Below are 15,824 nucleotides of genomic sequence, written 5' to 3'. Positions count from 1 at the left end.
TCTAAACTAGAACAAAACTCCAAGCTAGGATGAAAACACTTCTAACCTGGATGGGAAAATACTGTCCCAGCCCAATGACATGATTGTTAAATGTCCTCACCTGCACAGCCATCTTCACATGTAGGGTCACTTAGGGACCTCAGCATCACCCACAGCATCAGAAAGTATCATAAACACATCATAACAACGTAGCTGCACACCCAGGGGAGCATGGGAGAGGATTTGGACACTGAAAGACCCACGTCACTCGGTACTATAGAAATGCTCTGCTACATTAAGCAAGAAAACATCTGATTTAAATACTCTTACCCTCCTCTTGCCAGGAAAATGAAGCCTTCCCCTGAGACAATATGATGAAATTGCTGTGCTTCTCCTCTCCCCCTTCCCAGGGCACACTGCACCTCTTCCATGTAATGGAGGTGCCAGCGGAGACTTCCCTTTCACAGGGGAGGTGGCTGATGCTGGAGAGGAACATTTGGGCATCAGCTGAACTGGAGGCCAGGCCACTATGCTGTGTAATACCTTTGGAGCCAGAGTCACAGCACAGCTTGTTCTGGAAGTTCAGCTGCATAATCTCTGCTCACAGATCTTGAACAGATTACAGTTAAAAATGCAGCTCTATAAAGTCTCTGTTATTAAGCAGCTCTCTACTATGGTGATAGTATCTATGGAAATGCAACTCAGGGAGTAAATGTGGATCAGTGGAGACTTCCTTAAGGCCTGGTGATTTGAGGACCCTACATAGCACTGGGTGACTCCATGTTCTCACCTTAAAAGGGCTTTGGCTGTTCCTCTGTTTTGAGAAAGTCCTGGCCTTGTTTGGATGACACACAAAAGAGACTCAAGTGAACATTTAAGACTGCTACTTTCAAAGGACAGAAAATTCAACATTGTCCTCTTTGTACATCCAGGCCTTTAAAAGTTCACTCAGCAAGAGGATAGGAAAAACCAGAATGACCATCAATCCTTTGCAAGAATAAAAGACTAAATAGTTAAAGAGTGCTACAGGCTGGGGTCAGAGTGGCTGGAGAGCAGCCAGGCAGAGAGGGACCTGGGGGTACTGGTCGATGGCAGGCTGAACATGAGCCTGCAGTGTGCCCAGGCAGCCAAGAGGGCCAATGGCATCCTGGTCTGCATCAGGAACAGTGTGGCCAGCAGGAGCAGGGAGCTCATTCTGCCCCTGTACACTGCACTGGTTAGGCCACACCTTGAGTACTGTGTCCAGTTCTGGGCTCCTCAGTTTAGGAAGGAGGTTGACTTGCTGGAAGGTGTCCAGAGAAGGGCAACAAAGGTGGTGGGGGGCTTGGAACACAAGTCCTATGAGGAGAGGCTGAGGGAGCTGGGGTTGCTTAGCCTGGAGAGGAGGAGACTCAGGGGTGACCTTACTGCTCTCTACAACTACCTGAAGGGAGGTTGTAGACAGGCGGAGGTTGGTCTCTTCTCCCAGGCAAGCAGCACCAGAACAAGAGGACACAGTCTCAGGCTGTGCCAGGGGAGGTTTAGGCTGAATGTTACGAAGAAGTTCTATACAGAGAGAGTGACTGCCCATGGGAATGGGCTGCCTGGGGAGGTGGTGGAGTCACCATCATTGGAGGTGTTCAGGAGGAGACTTGATGGGATGCTTGGTGCCATGGGTTAGTTGATTCGGTGGGGTTGGATTGGTTGATAGGTTGGATGTGATGATCTCAAGGTCTCTTCCAACCTGGTCTGGTCTATTCTATTCTATTCTATTCTATTCTATTCTATTTCTATTTCTATTTCTATTTCTATTTCTATTCTATTCTACTCTATAACCCAGAACAATCACCAACCTTTACAAGTCATCCAAAGACACTTCTGTTAAAAACTCTTTATTTATTTGGTTCTTATAAATGTAACTCTTTCTTCATTACACAACATGAATCACAGAACTTTACTCATGGAAAAAAATAAGATTTGACAATTGGATTTAGAAAAGTTGAAGTGAAAAATTAATGACTTCCAGCGTTAGTTGCCTTGTAAAATACATAAACAATCACACCACTCAATTCCAGGAATGCGCTTGCCAGTTAAAAAAAACCTAAGAAAAGTGGGATCAACAAGGAGAAACAGACTGTAAGAAGTTATTCCATGGAGTTGCCTTTGCAAAGAAAGGTTAATACAAGCTCTCAAGAAGGTGCACATGTCCTATTAATAGCTTTCACAAAATAAAAATAGCATTGCTTCCTTGGCCTGTAGCCCAGTGGATTTCTACCATTCCTCCTCATCAGATTTGTTGCTCATTTAACCCTTTTTCCCCATCTGCAGTCTCTCTCTTGCCAGTCACAAATTTGATATATATTAAAAAAAATAAGAATAAGTTGGTTTTCTTTTGGCACATGTTCAGTATTCAAGAGCTGAATAGGAATTGCCTGTGTAAAAAGAAAACTCAGCGCTAAAATATGCCAAACAACCCCAAACAACCCAGCTAGTTCTGTTCACCGAGGAACAAAAAGTGTGTAAGCTTTTACTGGATTTTAATAACATCTAGGATGGATTTGGGGCTGACCCATCAGAGACTTTGCAAATTAACCCTATTTTCAGCTGAAAAGAACAGCAGTTCTCTTGGGGAGAAAAAAAACAACAACAACCACCACCAAACAGATGCTTATTTAAAAGTGCAAATAAACCTCTCCAAAATCAGTATTTATTTCCAAAGGTGCCAGCCAGATATCAACAAAACACCAATGCCACAAATCATCTGTACAGTACTAATAAATTCAGCCCCTCACAACAATACATTTATCCTCACACAGGTTGTTTTTTCCTTAAAAGCATGTTCCCTCACACCAAATACAGAAGGATTGGAATGAAGTTAGCATGGCTATTTTGGTTTAAAATTGAAGTTTGAATTTATGGACATCCCAGACCTAACCCATCTCCCTCTGCACAGCTGTTCCAGCCACTCTGCTGTATTTTGGAGCCAGTGTTTGCTAGCACTCATCTACAAAGAGAGTAATTCCAGTTAAGTCCCAGGCATATGCTCTTATTCCAGACTCCAGTGTCAGCACACCCACCTGACAAACGAGTCCTGCCGCAAGGAACCTGCAGTGCTCACCTTCATCCCACTTTTCTACGCCACCCTCCTTCCCCTGTGATTTATTTTCAGCCTTTGGTGTTTGTGCTGGTAGCTAAACCTGCCTGTACCCACGAAACTTATTCACAAACACCCACAAAAGATGGATAATGGATAACCAGCCATGCTGGCTGTCAAACCAGACCCCTGAAGGCACTTGTGTCTTTTTCCATCTGAGCAAGCTACACCACCACAATTCCCTCCTTTTCCGTGCAAAAGCAAAGTGATGTGCAGCAGTGCAACTCAGCCCAGCTCAGTAAAACACAGAATGTAAAATGCAGCTTTTCTGGACTATCTGTGAGGTGGGGGGAGGGTGTCTGCCAGAAATCACAGCCAGTCTCTGAGAATCTGGCTTTTTCCTGCTGCACAGAGCTCCTGCCAGGTTATGTTCTCACTGGCTCTGTTTGCCGAGGGACTGCTGACAAGTAAGCGGCTCTCTAGAGCTTACTTGGTGCACTTTCAGCTGTGAAGTTAGCAGAAAACAGTTCTGATTTCTGCATGAACCAGAATTATTGTGCTGAAAAGCAACTTGGGAACCTGGGAGCACAGGCTATATGGACCTGCCCACCAGTGCTATCACACTGGAGCACCCAGCTTTCCCTCTTCATCTCTAGGATTTAGCAGATCCTTGCACAGGGAAGGATCTGAAGGCAATTCCTCTTGTCCAGCTTTCCAAAGCAAAGGTTCCTTCTTTCCCTGCACTGCAGACTTTCAGGTCCCTAAGGGGTCACCAGACTCCCATTTTTCCCTTGTGATGCTCCAGGGCAGCGGAGGGTGGCCAAGCTCTGCTGAAAGAGCAGCACACAACTGAGCGCCGCTCGTCAGGGCCAGGGCGCCACCTCCTGTCAGCATCGGGGGCCCTGCGTCACCTCGGAGCCAGCAGCTCCGCCCGGTCACCCACACACAGCAACCTCTCTACAGAAACACGGCCAGCATTCCCCTTGAGAAGTCCCTTTGAAAGTGGTCTCTGCTCCTATGCAGAACCCTCGCTGCTGGCAGCCAGTCCCACATCCATGTTCCAGCTTCCTGCAGGGAGTTTGTCCCATTCTAGTGCTGCCCTAAATGACTGCATTTGCCTCTAGCCTCCAGATGGCCCATCAGACCAAATTCTCCCATGTTGTGCTGTCTTGATTTCCTTACCAAAAGCTGCACTCTGGTTTGCTGTGGTAAATTACCCATCAGAGAAGATCACAGAGCATTTGGGGCTATCATGAAAGCAGAGACACCTCCACTGTGTATGGCAGCACTCTGGGAAGGTGAGAATTAGTAAGGGGAGTAGGGTCTCTAGGTAGGACTAGATGTCTCCAACCCTTCCTGTGAGCAATGACACTAGACATTTCTATAACCACATAATGCTGTCCTGTCAACACAGAGATGTAATTTACTAGTTCCATGTGCCCAAGAGATATGTACAGAGAAAACTTCCTCCCCTTGTAAGCCAGTGTCCTGGAGTTCAAATCCACCTCCACCCTCTGCAAACACTGTAACCACCTTAATGTGTGGGGTAATGACAGATACCTTGATGGTTTACAAAGCTGCTTCCTGTACAAATGTTATAAGCCACTGACTGACACTGCAAGCTTCAATTCTGAGGACAGAGAAAAGCTCATTTCAGAGAACGAGACACAGTTAAAGAAAACATTTCTTTGCTAGATAAGCTCAAACAGCTCCTCTGCACACTAAGCTTTTCCCTCAGTAATTATTGCACTGCAGGCAGATAGCAGCTCTGTGAACTGCCATATTCCTCACCCTGTCCCCGTTATTCTAACAGCCTAAAAAGCAATGTGTCTTCCTTCTCCAACCCCCATGGTACCAGCTATCCACTTAATGAAAGCAGCAAATTACTGCTTATAAACTCAGCCTCTGCTGCTGGGCAATTTGCAAAGGCTCAGGACTGCAGTGAGCTCACAAATCAGTGTCAGCGTGTGGGGGCCACGTGCCACAAAAGCAAAGGGATGTCTGTGCTTCCAGGGCAGCAGAGCCACAGACAGTGGTTCACTGACATGAGATGAGCAAAGGGATGTCTGTGCTTCCAGGGCAGCAGAGCCACAGGCAGTGGTTCACTGACACGAGATAAGCAAAGGGATGTCTGTGCTTCCAGGGCAGCAGAGCCACAGGCAGTGGCTCACTGGCACCAAAATGAGCTGCACAGACAAAACTACAGGCCCACGTGCACGGAAAAATCATTTTACCAAAACAACAACTCTGTCCCAGCCAGACTGAGCAGGGAAAGGAATGAAAATGTTATTAATGTCTTCTAGCCTGAGAATTTAACAAAACAAACAATCACAAAAATCTGGCAGGTAGTTAATTTAACAAGTCTCCCATAGTGCCTGCGAGGTAGTTAAATGCTAATAACCACAAAGGCCTGACAGGGAAAACTGAGGCACTTCAAGGTGAGGTAATTTGTCCAAAGTCACAGTCAGAATCCCCAGCAGAGCCAGAAATGCTGCACTGGGCTCTTGGCTCCCACTTAGCTCAGAACACTGAGCCAAGCTCCCTTCCGGGCTCAAATGTCAGAGGCACTGCAGGCCATGGATTTCCCAGAAGGTTAGAGGAGTTTGTCAGAGATGAAGCTGCTGCTGGCAACAGAAAAACATGGACGTTGTGTAGGAAAATCCAGGCTGTAAGGGACACGCAGACAAGGGAGGAGGGACATTGTGAAGGAATCACCCAAGTAGAGCTTCATAATCCACATACCACACCAGCTGTCCAGAGCTGGGGCTGACACCTGAGATAGGCCATTTCTTTGGCTCACGGCCCACTCTGCTGACCAGGGTGGTGATGTCATGCTTACCCTTCCCCAAAACCAGGACAAACACCTGCCTGGCCTTGTTGATAAGGGGCAGGCTAAAGCTCATCCTTTGGTGAGGTTTGACAGGGCTTTCAGTCAGCACCACAGTCTGAGTCCCTTCCAAGCCATTTTCAGACTGGGGGAAGAGTGAGGCAGTGTGTCCATCAGTGCCCATGCCCAGCAGCACCAGGTCAAAGCTGGCATTGGCCACCAGGGCCATGATCTCCTTGGCATACAGCTCTGTGCCTCTGTCTTCCTCCACACAGAGCCGCTGGTTCAGGTGCACAGGCATGGGGTGGATGTTGAAGTAGGGCACCCTGACACTCTGGAGGAGGTGGTTGTGCAAGCTGAAGAAATTGGACTCGGTGTCAGTGAGAGGGACACAGCGCTCATCTACCAGCCAGATGTGAGTGTCCTTCCATGGGAAGGCGTAATGATGTCTGGCCAGCCGCTGGAATAGGACCACTGGGCTTGAGCCCCCTGAGAGGGCCAAGTGGAACTGCCCACGGTGTGCCACAGTCCTGCTTGCTGTCTTCTCAATGTCAGAAGCCAGCTGGGAAATCAGGCCCTCAGCCCATGCTGAGATCAGAGGGCTTTGCCGAAATTTGGACTGGATTGTCTTGTAATCACTTGGCATCTGCCTGCTGGGGTTCAGCAGTTCCTCTGGCTCTGCCAGAGTGAATTCCACTTCCCCACTCACCATTTCAAAGTCTAAGAGGTGCTGGTTCTCCACACCCCCAGGGTAGAGGCGCAGAGGGTGGTGAGAAATGCTGTCCAGCAGCGGTGTCCAGAATCCCCAGGAGGCCAGCAGATTCTCAGTGGTAATGAAGAAGTCCTTCCTGCCATGGTAGATGTTGGAGATGAGGACTGAGTATGCATCTCTCTCTTTGACAGGGCTGTACACATAGTAATCAGACAAGGGCTGCCCAAAGATGTGCAGGTCAGACTCAGTCACTGCTTCCCTCCAGCTGCCTTTGGGCATGACAGGGCTGAAGAGGTTCCTGCTCACAAGCACTGCAGGGGTCTTGAGTGCCCCGTGCCCGATGTAGAAGATGATCTGTTTGGTTTTACACTGGCTGTGCCCTGCATCCCTCAGGGTCTCACTCTGAGTGCAGTAGGCCCTGTTCTTGAAGAGAACACGGACATAACCTACCCTTTCATCCAGAGCTTTCCCTGAAGTGAGCAGGAAAGGAACCCCTTCCCAGCGCAGGCTGTCGCTGTGGACCAGCACACCTGAAATGACAGTGAGCTCAGCTACCACCTGGACAGCAAATGGATCCAAGGGCATCTCTGTCATCCACCCAGCACTCTCCTTCCTCAGCTCTCAGAATTCTTGGCATCTACTGTGTGGCTTGCTCCACATCCAGTCCTTCCATGGCATCACTGGACTAACTACTCTCCAGCCACCCTGCTGTCCTTCCTCCCAGGTATCCCACTCGATTAGCCTCCTTTCCTCTTGCAGAAAACCAGTTTCTGAGTGTGAGTATCATTCAAAGTGTTCAGAAGACACAGAGATGGCCTTGTGGTCTATTAATTACAGAGAACTGCCAATGCTTCATCCCTTGGATGCAGGCAGCAACTTGAATTCATGAAAAGGCAAAAGGGTTTGCAGGCCACTTCTAAAAACCAGGCAGAGATCTTATCAAGAGTAATGGGACTTTGCTCTTCTGCAATGCTTCCCATTCACTGGAGCACCACTTAATGCACATGACAGCAATATTGTCTTGTTACAGCTCCCAGCTCCCATGCTGGTGATGCCTGGAGACATCCCTGTGTCAGCACTGAGGTCTGGAGCTATGTAGCTGGTATCCACAGCTACATACATATCACAGACTCACTTCTGCTCTCCTCAGCTCTAGACTACTCCCCTCTCCAGGGCCTGAACTCTCACCTGCAAAGGTTGGTGTTGTGCTGATGTAGTCTTGTGGCTTCTGCAGCTCCTCCTGGACTTGGCTGGCATATGCCTGGTACTGACCCAACACGGCACTGCTCTTCTCCAGGCGCCGCAAGGACTGGAAGGCCTGCAGCTTGCTCTGCAAGACCTCTTCAGCCCTGCTCACGTTGGCTGGGAGCTCCATGGTCAGGAACAAGAGGGCCTCTGTCAGGTGGTTCTGCAGCACATCCCGGATGACTCCGTACTGCTCGTAGAAGCTGGTGCGGCCTGAGGACAAAGAGGAGGTAAGGTGGCGGTAAAATGATTTTGGTTTCCTGCGGCCTTGCCCTTTGCATGGCCAACCTGTGTGTCATGGGGAACAAAGAGCAGAAGCCCTAGCTGGTCTGTACCAAGCTCCTGTTCTCCTGGACCAATGATGAACTTAAAGCTATGAGAAGTTGTGGATCTCCCATCACTGGACACGTTCAAGGTATGGTTCAATAGGGCTCTGAGCAACCTGAGCTAGTGAAAGATGTCCCAGCTAGTGGCAGAGGGGTGCACTATGTGATCTTCAAAGGACCCTTTCAACCCAAGCCATTCTATGATTTTATGATTCCAAGCCTTTGCTCTCCCTCCAGAGCAGCTTCCAGAATACTACTGTGCTACTCAAATAAAGCTAAAAGGTTCCAGGAAACTGCTTGTCCTCCACAGAGCCAGACATAATCCTCCTTCTGGGTGCTCACAGAGCTTAAACCCAGCAGGAGTAATGCTCTTGCCTGATACTAACCAGTTGCAGAGCAGAAGGGAGTTTTGCTTTCTTGGATAGCTCATGCTTTCAGAAGGTGTGGTCAGCAATTGGCAGCAATATCTCACTCAGACCTTCCACATACAGCACAATGCAAGTCCCCTGCACAGCCCTCAGGTCACAGCATCTGGGCCTGGGACTCCACACAACATGTAGCTCTACATGAAATCTTGAGAGAGTAGCTGGAAAGCAGGGTCAGAGCAGGGACCTCAGTAGCTCTATAGCTACACACTAGGTCCACAGAAGAGCTGAAGCTGGGTCATGGCAATGAGCACTGCTCTTCACTGCCTCTTCTCCCATGGTTTTCATGTCCTTGGAAGGCTCTGCCCTTGAGAGACAGTATTTCATGTACGAAGCCCTCCTTCTCTCCCATGCAGGTAGGAACAGGAGCAGAAGGACAATGCACTTAGAGCAGAAGTGACTCAAACAGATGCCTTTTTATAGCCCAGCAGCAGCAGGCTGCACACTGCAGACCACATCAGAGCCATAGGCTTCCCCTATTGATTGATACAGTTATCTCCCTTGCTCTAATCCAAAGGCACATTCATTAACGTAATCAATGCTGCAGACTTGCTGGGAGCCAGGCTGCCAGCTGAAGGCACAGGGGAGAAAAAGACATCAAATGAAAAATTACAAAGTGCTTCAAAACAGGAAGGGTAAAGAGTGTAGCTGGGGCTATGCACAGACAACACTCTTCTCCCTTCTCTGCAGTGCATCCCTCTCCCACAGACAGCCCCACCTGAGAGCTGCCAAACCAAAGATCATTCCAAGTTTGATAAAACTGCATTAATTTGTTTTGTGGTGGCTGAGCTGGGAAGGAAGGCAGGGAGGAGGAAGAGAGCAGAGGAGGTAGAAGGAGTGGAGAAGCAGTCCTGATGTTGCAGAACTGAGGGCGCCTGACATCCCAAAGTGCTGCGGGTGGCAGCTCAGCCCCGAGTGCTTTATGCTGAGCACTGCAGAGTGGATGCTGCAGCACTGCAGGGAGGGATTGCAGCGGTGTCCTTCAGCGGGAGACCCACGCTAGCAGCACTGGGCTTGCATTTTCTTTCTGCAGAGCTCTCTCTTACTACAGAGAGGAAGGGAGAGAAACAGGCAGACGCAGACTGACCTAGGAACCGGCACTGAGAGTGATGCTGATGTAAGTAACATCCAAGCAAAAGATACAGCAGCATCTTCCAAAGAATAGCACAAATGTGTGCTCAGTGTGAGCCTGGCAGCTAACAGGACGGGAATACAAAAGGGCTGTTCTTTCAACAACTGGGTTATTGCAGCACTCAAATGAAATGGCCTTAGAGAGCCTCAGTTCCAAATCCAGAGCCTTTTAGCAAGACTTGGGATAAAAAGTGAGGTGCAATGCCCCCAGAGCTCTGCAGCAGGCAAAGATGAGAGATTCTGCCCCTGCTCCCAGCTGAACTGCAATGGGAATCTTTCCTTGGAAGCAGCAACACTACCTGGAAGTGAGTCAGTCCCTAGCACATGAAATGTGAGACCTCTCCAAGGAGCAACATATCATTCATCTGCTCTTTCGTTTCTCAGCCAGCACCACCCTAAGGGCCACTTTCACATAAAGCATGAACCTGCCAGTTGTCCTCACTCATGCACCCGAGCTCTGCATGCTCTCCTCACCAACCTTTAGCATCCACAGTTTCTTTCAGGACGATCTCCACTCTCTCCACATGATGTCGGTTCCAAATGGGATCCAGAAACTGTCGGTTCTGATCTCGAAAGGGCAGGATATGGGCTACAGCCTGTGAAGGGAAAGGAATCAAAGACCTAACACAAACTCACCAGATTTCCACAGCTGTGGCCAGCTCTGGAGTGCCAGCAGACATGCCACAGGGCAGAGAGCAGTGTGGGTCAGAGAAAATTAGCAAGAGAGCCTGCAGTGATGCACAGTGCTCTGTAGAGTCACCACAGACCCCAGACATGAAAGGTCTTGCAGAGGCATTTTGAGGTTTCAGGTGAAAAAGGCTGAACTACTAACTGCAAGGCACTCAGTTTAAATCCATCAAAGGACAAAGGGCTGAGTCAGACCATCCTGGGACTAATGTACTGTTCCAAAGTGCTGAAATACATCAGATCTGATGCTTACTCCACTAAGCCATCTGCTCTTCTGGGGAGAGAAAAAAACCCACCACCCCCCTGCTCTTATTAGAGATGCTCTCCTTGCAGCTGGACATGCAACCCTCTGAGTAAAATCTGGCCAGAATGCCATGGTTGGGACAGGCCACTTACAAAATGTGGCACTGTAAACCGAGGATGGCATATCCTTGAACATGTTCCCTCTGGGATGATGCAGCTCCACATCCTGAGCTATCCCTGCAGCAGCCAGTTCTCCATGCCCTGAGTGGAGCAGAGGGCAGCAAGAAACCTTCTCCCAAGCATCCCCCCAAATTAATATCCACCAGCTCCATACCACATCAAATTAAGAACTGCTTCTAGAAGGCAGGGCTAAGCAGAGAGGCCTGTGTGTAATGAGAGGGGAGAGCTGAGAGGGGAGAGCTGCGAGAGGAGAAAGGCGCCGCTTATTCAGCGAAATCAAAGCCCTGACCTTGCTGAGAAGACCAGATGAATTCTGCATCTCTCCACACACACAGAGCTCATCCCTGTACCCTGGCTTCCCTCTGGAGAGGAGACCCTCATCACTCTAAGAGAAGAAAGCCCTGCTTCAGTCTACACATTGCCTCTGCCCTGTAAGAGGATGGACAGCAGCACAGAACAGTACAGTACAGTACTCCATGAGCAAGTGCAGGCTTAGCACACTCATGGGTTCTGCCTGCATCTGAGAGAGGAACAACCTTGTTATAGGTAGAGCTGACACCCAACACTCTCCCAGCCACTAAGTCCCTCACCTTGGCAGGGAGCTGCACACTGCCAGCTGCTCACCTGTTTGCCAAGGTAGTGGTCCACCCGGTACATCTCCTCTTCCCTGAAGAAGCTTTTGAGGTCTGCAGCCAGCTGCTGGGCTGACTGCAGGTCATGGCCAAAAGGTTTCTCCAGCACCACACGCAGCCAGGCTCCTGGAGGCGGTCTGCAGCTGCTGTTGATGTGACGGGCGATCTCTGTGTAGGCAAATGGGGGTACTGAGAAGTAAAAGATCCTTCCGGCCTCCTGCAGCCCCTCCTGCCGAAGCAGCACCTCAATCTCTCTGTTCAGTGCTGTGTAGTTTTCAGCAGTCTTCAGCTGGTGGTACTGGCTCAGCTTCAGGAACTGGTCCTTGAGCACAGCACACCTGTTGGGAGATTCATCTGGGGGACAGGCCAGCTTCTTCAGCACGTCGAACATCAGCCTCTGCCCTGGCTCCTGCGCTGTCAGTGCAGCCCCATGGAAAGTGAAGCTGTGGCCACTGCTCACTTGGTCCATGTAGAGTTGGAATAGTCCCTGCCACAAATACTTCTTGGCCAAATCACCTGTGGCTCCCAGTAAGACCACTGAGATGTGGCCCTGGGACAGTTCAGCCAGTGATGGCAAGGCTCCCATGAACAACACTGTACAGAGGACTCTTCCCAGCATCTTGGGAGAGAAGAGACAGACCCAGGAACACTAGATGACAGAAATAAAGAACCCAACCAGTGGGTCAATGCATGTTATAACACTGCAAAACACAGTACAAGGTACCTGCTTCCCATGGCTGAAGGGCCATGGGGCTTGGAACTAGATGATCTCTCGAGGTTCCTTCCAAGACCAGGCTGGATGAGGCTCTGGCCAGCCTGATCTAGTGTGGGGTGTCCCTGCCCATGGCAGGGGGGTTGGAACTGGATGATCCTTGTGGTCCCTTCCAACCCTGAATGATACTATGATGAAACTATGATAATGAACCCCTAATATTCTGTGGGATTCAGCATTTCCACCCAACAGGCTTGCTTTCCCTCCACAGTTTGAATCATGGTAGTAACTGGGGCTCTTGAAAAGACTGCAGGCTCCTCAGGCAAACCAAGAAGGTCTTTGAGTAGCAGAAGCACTGTTCTCCCAGCTGAGTTAATGAGAGGGTGTCAATGCCTTTAGTCTGGGAAACTCAAACGCATTTTAATACAGATTTCAGAGCTGGCTACAAACACACACATGTGCCTGCAAATTAAGCCCTGCTTCCAGCAACCTCCTGTGTGGGACTTTGCTCAAATGGTATTATGCTGCCTTGGCACTGCTTCATGTCAATATTGTCATAGCAGCTCAGAGACAAGCCTGTGCAGGAAAACCAGCCATTATTTGACAGTAAGAGGGAAAACTACATAGCTTTTTTACAGTGGTGCAGTTGCAGTCTCACTAGGCTTTGCACTGGTATGACTACACCAGTTTAACAAGGCAGTTTTGTGAGACTACAGCTGAGAAATGGATCTTGGGTATGCAAATGAACTTGACCATCCTAACCTTCTGTAAGCAGAGATGAGACAGAAACGTGTCTCAGTCAGATTGATACATTCACATTCAGCTAGAAAACATCTGAGTGGCTCCATCCTTTCAGCTACGGCTGTCCACATTCCCTAGGACCAAAAGCTGTCAGCTTTTACCTGCCCAGACTTACTCAGGATTGGTTTTCCTAGCCTGGAGCAAAAGGCCTGGTCCTTGCTCCCCTTGAATGGCAGAAGGATCAAACAAAGATATTGTCTTAGCTCTTGAGTTGTTCCCCTCCTGTAAAGCTCCCAGAAGTCACAGTTCCATCACTAAATCAACACAGGACCTAAGTCAGCTAAAGGATGATGATATCTAAATTAAAATAAGGAACCTGTGGGTATTTCTCCCTATCTGCAGCTTGAACTAGTCTTTATAAATCCTGCCTCTCCCTCCCCAGCAGACTCACATGATTGCAGTAGCAAAAGTAGCTGGAAACGTCTCTTCTTCGCAGCCCCTCCAGAACACAGATCTCTCCTCTCCTGTGACTGAGTGGACAGCAGATGCTCCAGTCAGTGGTCAGGTGAGCAAATAAGGCAGGTTGTTCCCTTTCTGGTAAGTGAGACGAAACACCCAATTACAGCAGAGGAAAAGTTAATGAGTCTGTGCCAGCAGCTTTCCAGCACACCCCAGCTCCCAGCCCATGCACGTTGGCTGGGCTAAACCTTTTGGCTACTGCTCATGGGCAGGCACAGCACAGGCACGTGTGGCAACTCCTGCTCCTGAAGCACGTTTCTGAGCAACTCCTCTGCTTTGCATGTGAGCTCAGGTCAATGCTGGAAGTCTCCAACTGAGATCCCAGAGAGCCTCCCCAGGAGCAGTCCCCCACACCAAGCCTCAGAAGTAAGGGCTTCACAGGAAGGCAGAAAGGGGCAGTTTTAGTGAGCCCTCCTAGGCCAGCACTCCAGGTGCCCACTTAGGGAATCTAGCAAACAGCACTGCTAATTGCAGAGGCACAGAAGTGCAGCTCCTAAGATTTTGCCTGATGTATAAATAATCATCATTTTAAGCAGAGGTTTGCTTTTCCTTCCCCCACTCTGGGGTTATAAAGCAGATGACAAAGTTTCTCAGTGCCACAAAGTAATATTTACACTTGCTTGAGCAACCTTTGCTCCAGGAACAAAGTTTGACGTGCTGCCCACTGCACTTCAGCAGGTACCTGCTATGGCAGGGAAGGCTTTGGGTGGGTTGTTCCTCTCCACCTACCCAAGGAAATGAGTGAATTAGCCACACAGTTTCCTGGCAGATCCAGCTACCCAGTCACATGCATTTCCAAGCCAACTGAAAACCAGTTTCACAACACTTCCAATTGCAAAATATTGTGTGACACTGCCCAGAATAAGCACAGCAAACCCAGGGATGTTTGTTTGCAGCTTTCAGATCAGATAATCACCACTGTTCACATCAAAAACTAATATTCCACTAATAAAACTAGAAATCCCCCAGTCTGACAGAACAAAGTTTCTCAGTCAGGCTGCAGGAAAAGACTCCTGGGCCTGATCCACAGAAAACACTGGAAGGGCTTAACCCAGCAGTGAGCCTGGGCATTCCCTTGCACAGTCACTGCAGTTCCAGTTCGACAGGAGCTCATTGCAGGTCTTGGATGGAAAAAAATAAACCCATCTCCTTTATTACTGTTGCATCCCCACTGGAAAAATAATTAACACATGCATGAACTAAAGTAGGGTGGCCTGGGGCTCCTGCAAGGTTCTGCACATGAAGGAAAGAATTAGCCAGATCCTTTGAGAATCAGCAAAAACACACTGGTCTTCTGCACATGCCAACATGAGAGCAGAAATGAGCTCTCCATCAACCTAGAATGCTAAGAGATTTAATCATAGAATAATTTGAGTTGGAAGGGACCTTAAAAATCATCTGGTACCAATCCCCTTGCCATGGGAAGGGACACCTCCTACTACAGCAGCCTGCTCAAGGACCCATACCTGGCGTTACGTCTTAGGTGCTCTTCCTTCTTTGATCCTTCTTTTGATCAAGTCCACATAAACTGATTGATTTTATCAACTCAGTTTTGAATTTACTTAAGTAATTAATACAAACCCGTATATGACTATTGGTCAGGGAAAGAAACCCACCCTGGTTTAAGTTACCTTGAACTGGTTACTAATGAAACATAAATAAAGAATGTGTATTACACAGAATTGTATGGTTGGAAAAGACCTCTAAGATCAACAGGTCCAACTGTTGACCCAACACCACCATGCCTCAGCGAAGGTCCCTCACCACGGCCAGGGCTCCAGCAGCAGCCCCAGGGAGGAAGGCAGACGGCACTGGGGGTGCTGGGAGGGACGCCGCCCAGAGGAAGCGTGGCCGGGCCCGGCTCCGCAGCGGCCATGCCCCCCGCTCCCGATCGAGCTGCTCTGCTCTCCGCTCCGCCGTGCACCGCGGAACCTTGTACCGACCGGCCCGCCCGCCGCGGGCTGCTGCGCGCTGCCCTGCCCGGGCGCTCGGGCGGCGAGAGGATCGGGACTCCGCCAGCCGCCCACCCGGTCTGTGCAGCGCAAAGGCCACCGCAGGACAGCGCAATGCACCGCACGGGGAAAGGCCGCCGGATCCGGGCTGCCCACCCACAAAGAGCCGCCCCCATCCTCCGCCCCCCGCCCCGGCCCCTCGCCAGCCCCACTCACCTCCCTCCCACCCCGGGGCCGCCACTGGGGCGGTGGCGACGACTGCGGGCGGGCCCGACACAGCTCTCCGCCCACCGTGCCGCTCCTCCCACCGCGCACAGACTCTGCGGTTGGCGTCGGATTCTCGCTAGGCAGCGGCGATCGGGAGGGACCAAAATCGCAGGGTTCTGGGGTTTTGGGGGTGCAGGGCCAGCAGATAGCCACCGCTGTCCAACCCAGCTGAG

General features: G+C 49.8%; 1 protein-coding gene across 3 annotated transcripts; it reads right to left on the bottom strand.

The window, feature by feature from the left end:
• Nucleotides 1-1,844: 1,844 nt before the first annotated feature.
• On the bottom strand, nt 1,845-15,623 carry H6PD (hexose-6-phosphate dehydrogenase/glucose 1-dehydrogenase). 3 transcript variants are annotated; one of them, XM_068158336.1, is made up of 6 exons: nt 15,601-15,623; nt 13,365-13,507; nt 11,453-12,109; nt 10,197-10,314; nt 7,780-8,049; nt 1,845-7,121 (listed from the first exon to the last, which is right to left on the bottom strand). In XM_068158336.1, exons 3-6 carry the CDS (start codon nt 12,077-12,079, stop codon nt 5,764-5,766), a joined length of 2,373 nt encoding a protein of 790 aa, XP_068014437.1. In that variant the 5' UTR covers nt 12,080-12,109; nt 13,365-13,507; nt 15,601-15,623; the 3' UTR covers nt 1,845-5,763. The 3 variants fall into 3 exon arrangements, with proteins under 3 accessions (XP_068014437.1, XP_068014438.1, XP_068014439.1); XM_068158337.1 differs by having other exon boundaries at nt 11,453-12,079; XM_068158338.1 differs by lacking the exon at nt 13,365-13,507 and having other exon boundaries at nt 15,601-15,617.
• Between the last annotated feature and the right edge of the window lie 201 nt (nt 15,624-15,824).

This window comes from Melanerpes formicivorus, unplaced genomic scaffold (genome assembly GCF_026170545.1).
Source record: "Melanerpes formicivorus ecotype bairdi unplaced genomic scaffold, bMelFor1.0.p_v2 SCAF_39, whole genome shotgun sequence".
In the NCBI taxonomy this organism is placed as follows: domain Eukaryota; kingdom Metazoa; phylum Chordata; class Aves; order Piciformes; family Picidae; genus Melanerpes; species Melanerpes formicivorus.
This window is presented reverse-complemented; position numbering and strand designations above follow the sequence as displayed.

What these genes read in the sequence shown, in the direction of transcription:
- H6PD (XM_068158336.1), bottom strand. Translation starts at nt 12,079, where the DNA reads ATGCTGGGAAGAGTCCTCTGTACAGTGTTGTTCATGGGAGCCTTGCCA. An exon ending in AGAAACTGTGGATGCTAAAG is followed by an intron (nt 8,050 to 10,196) that starts GTTGGTGAGGAG and finishes CTTTGTCCTCAG; the next exon opens with GCCGCACCAGCTTCTACGAG. An exon ending in CACAACACCAACCTTTGCAG is followed by an intron (nt 7,122 to 7,779) that starts GTGAGAGTTCAG and finishes CTGTCATTTCAG; the next exon opens with GTGTGCTGGTCCACAGCGAC.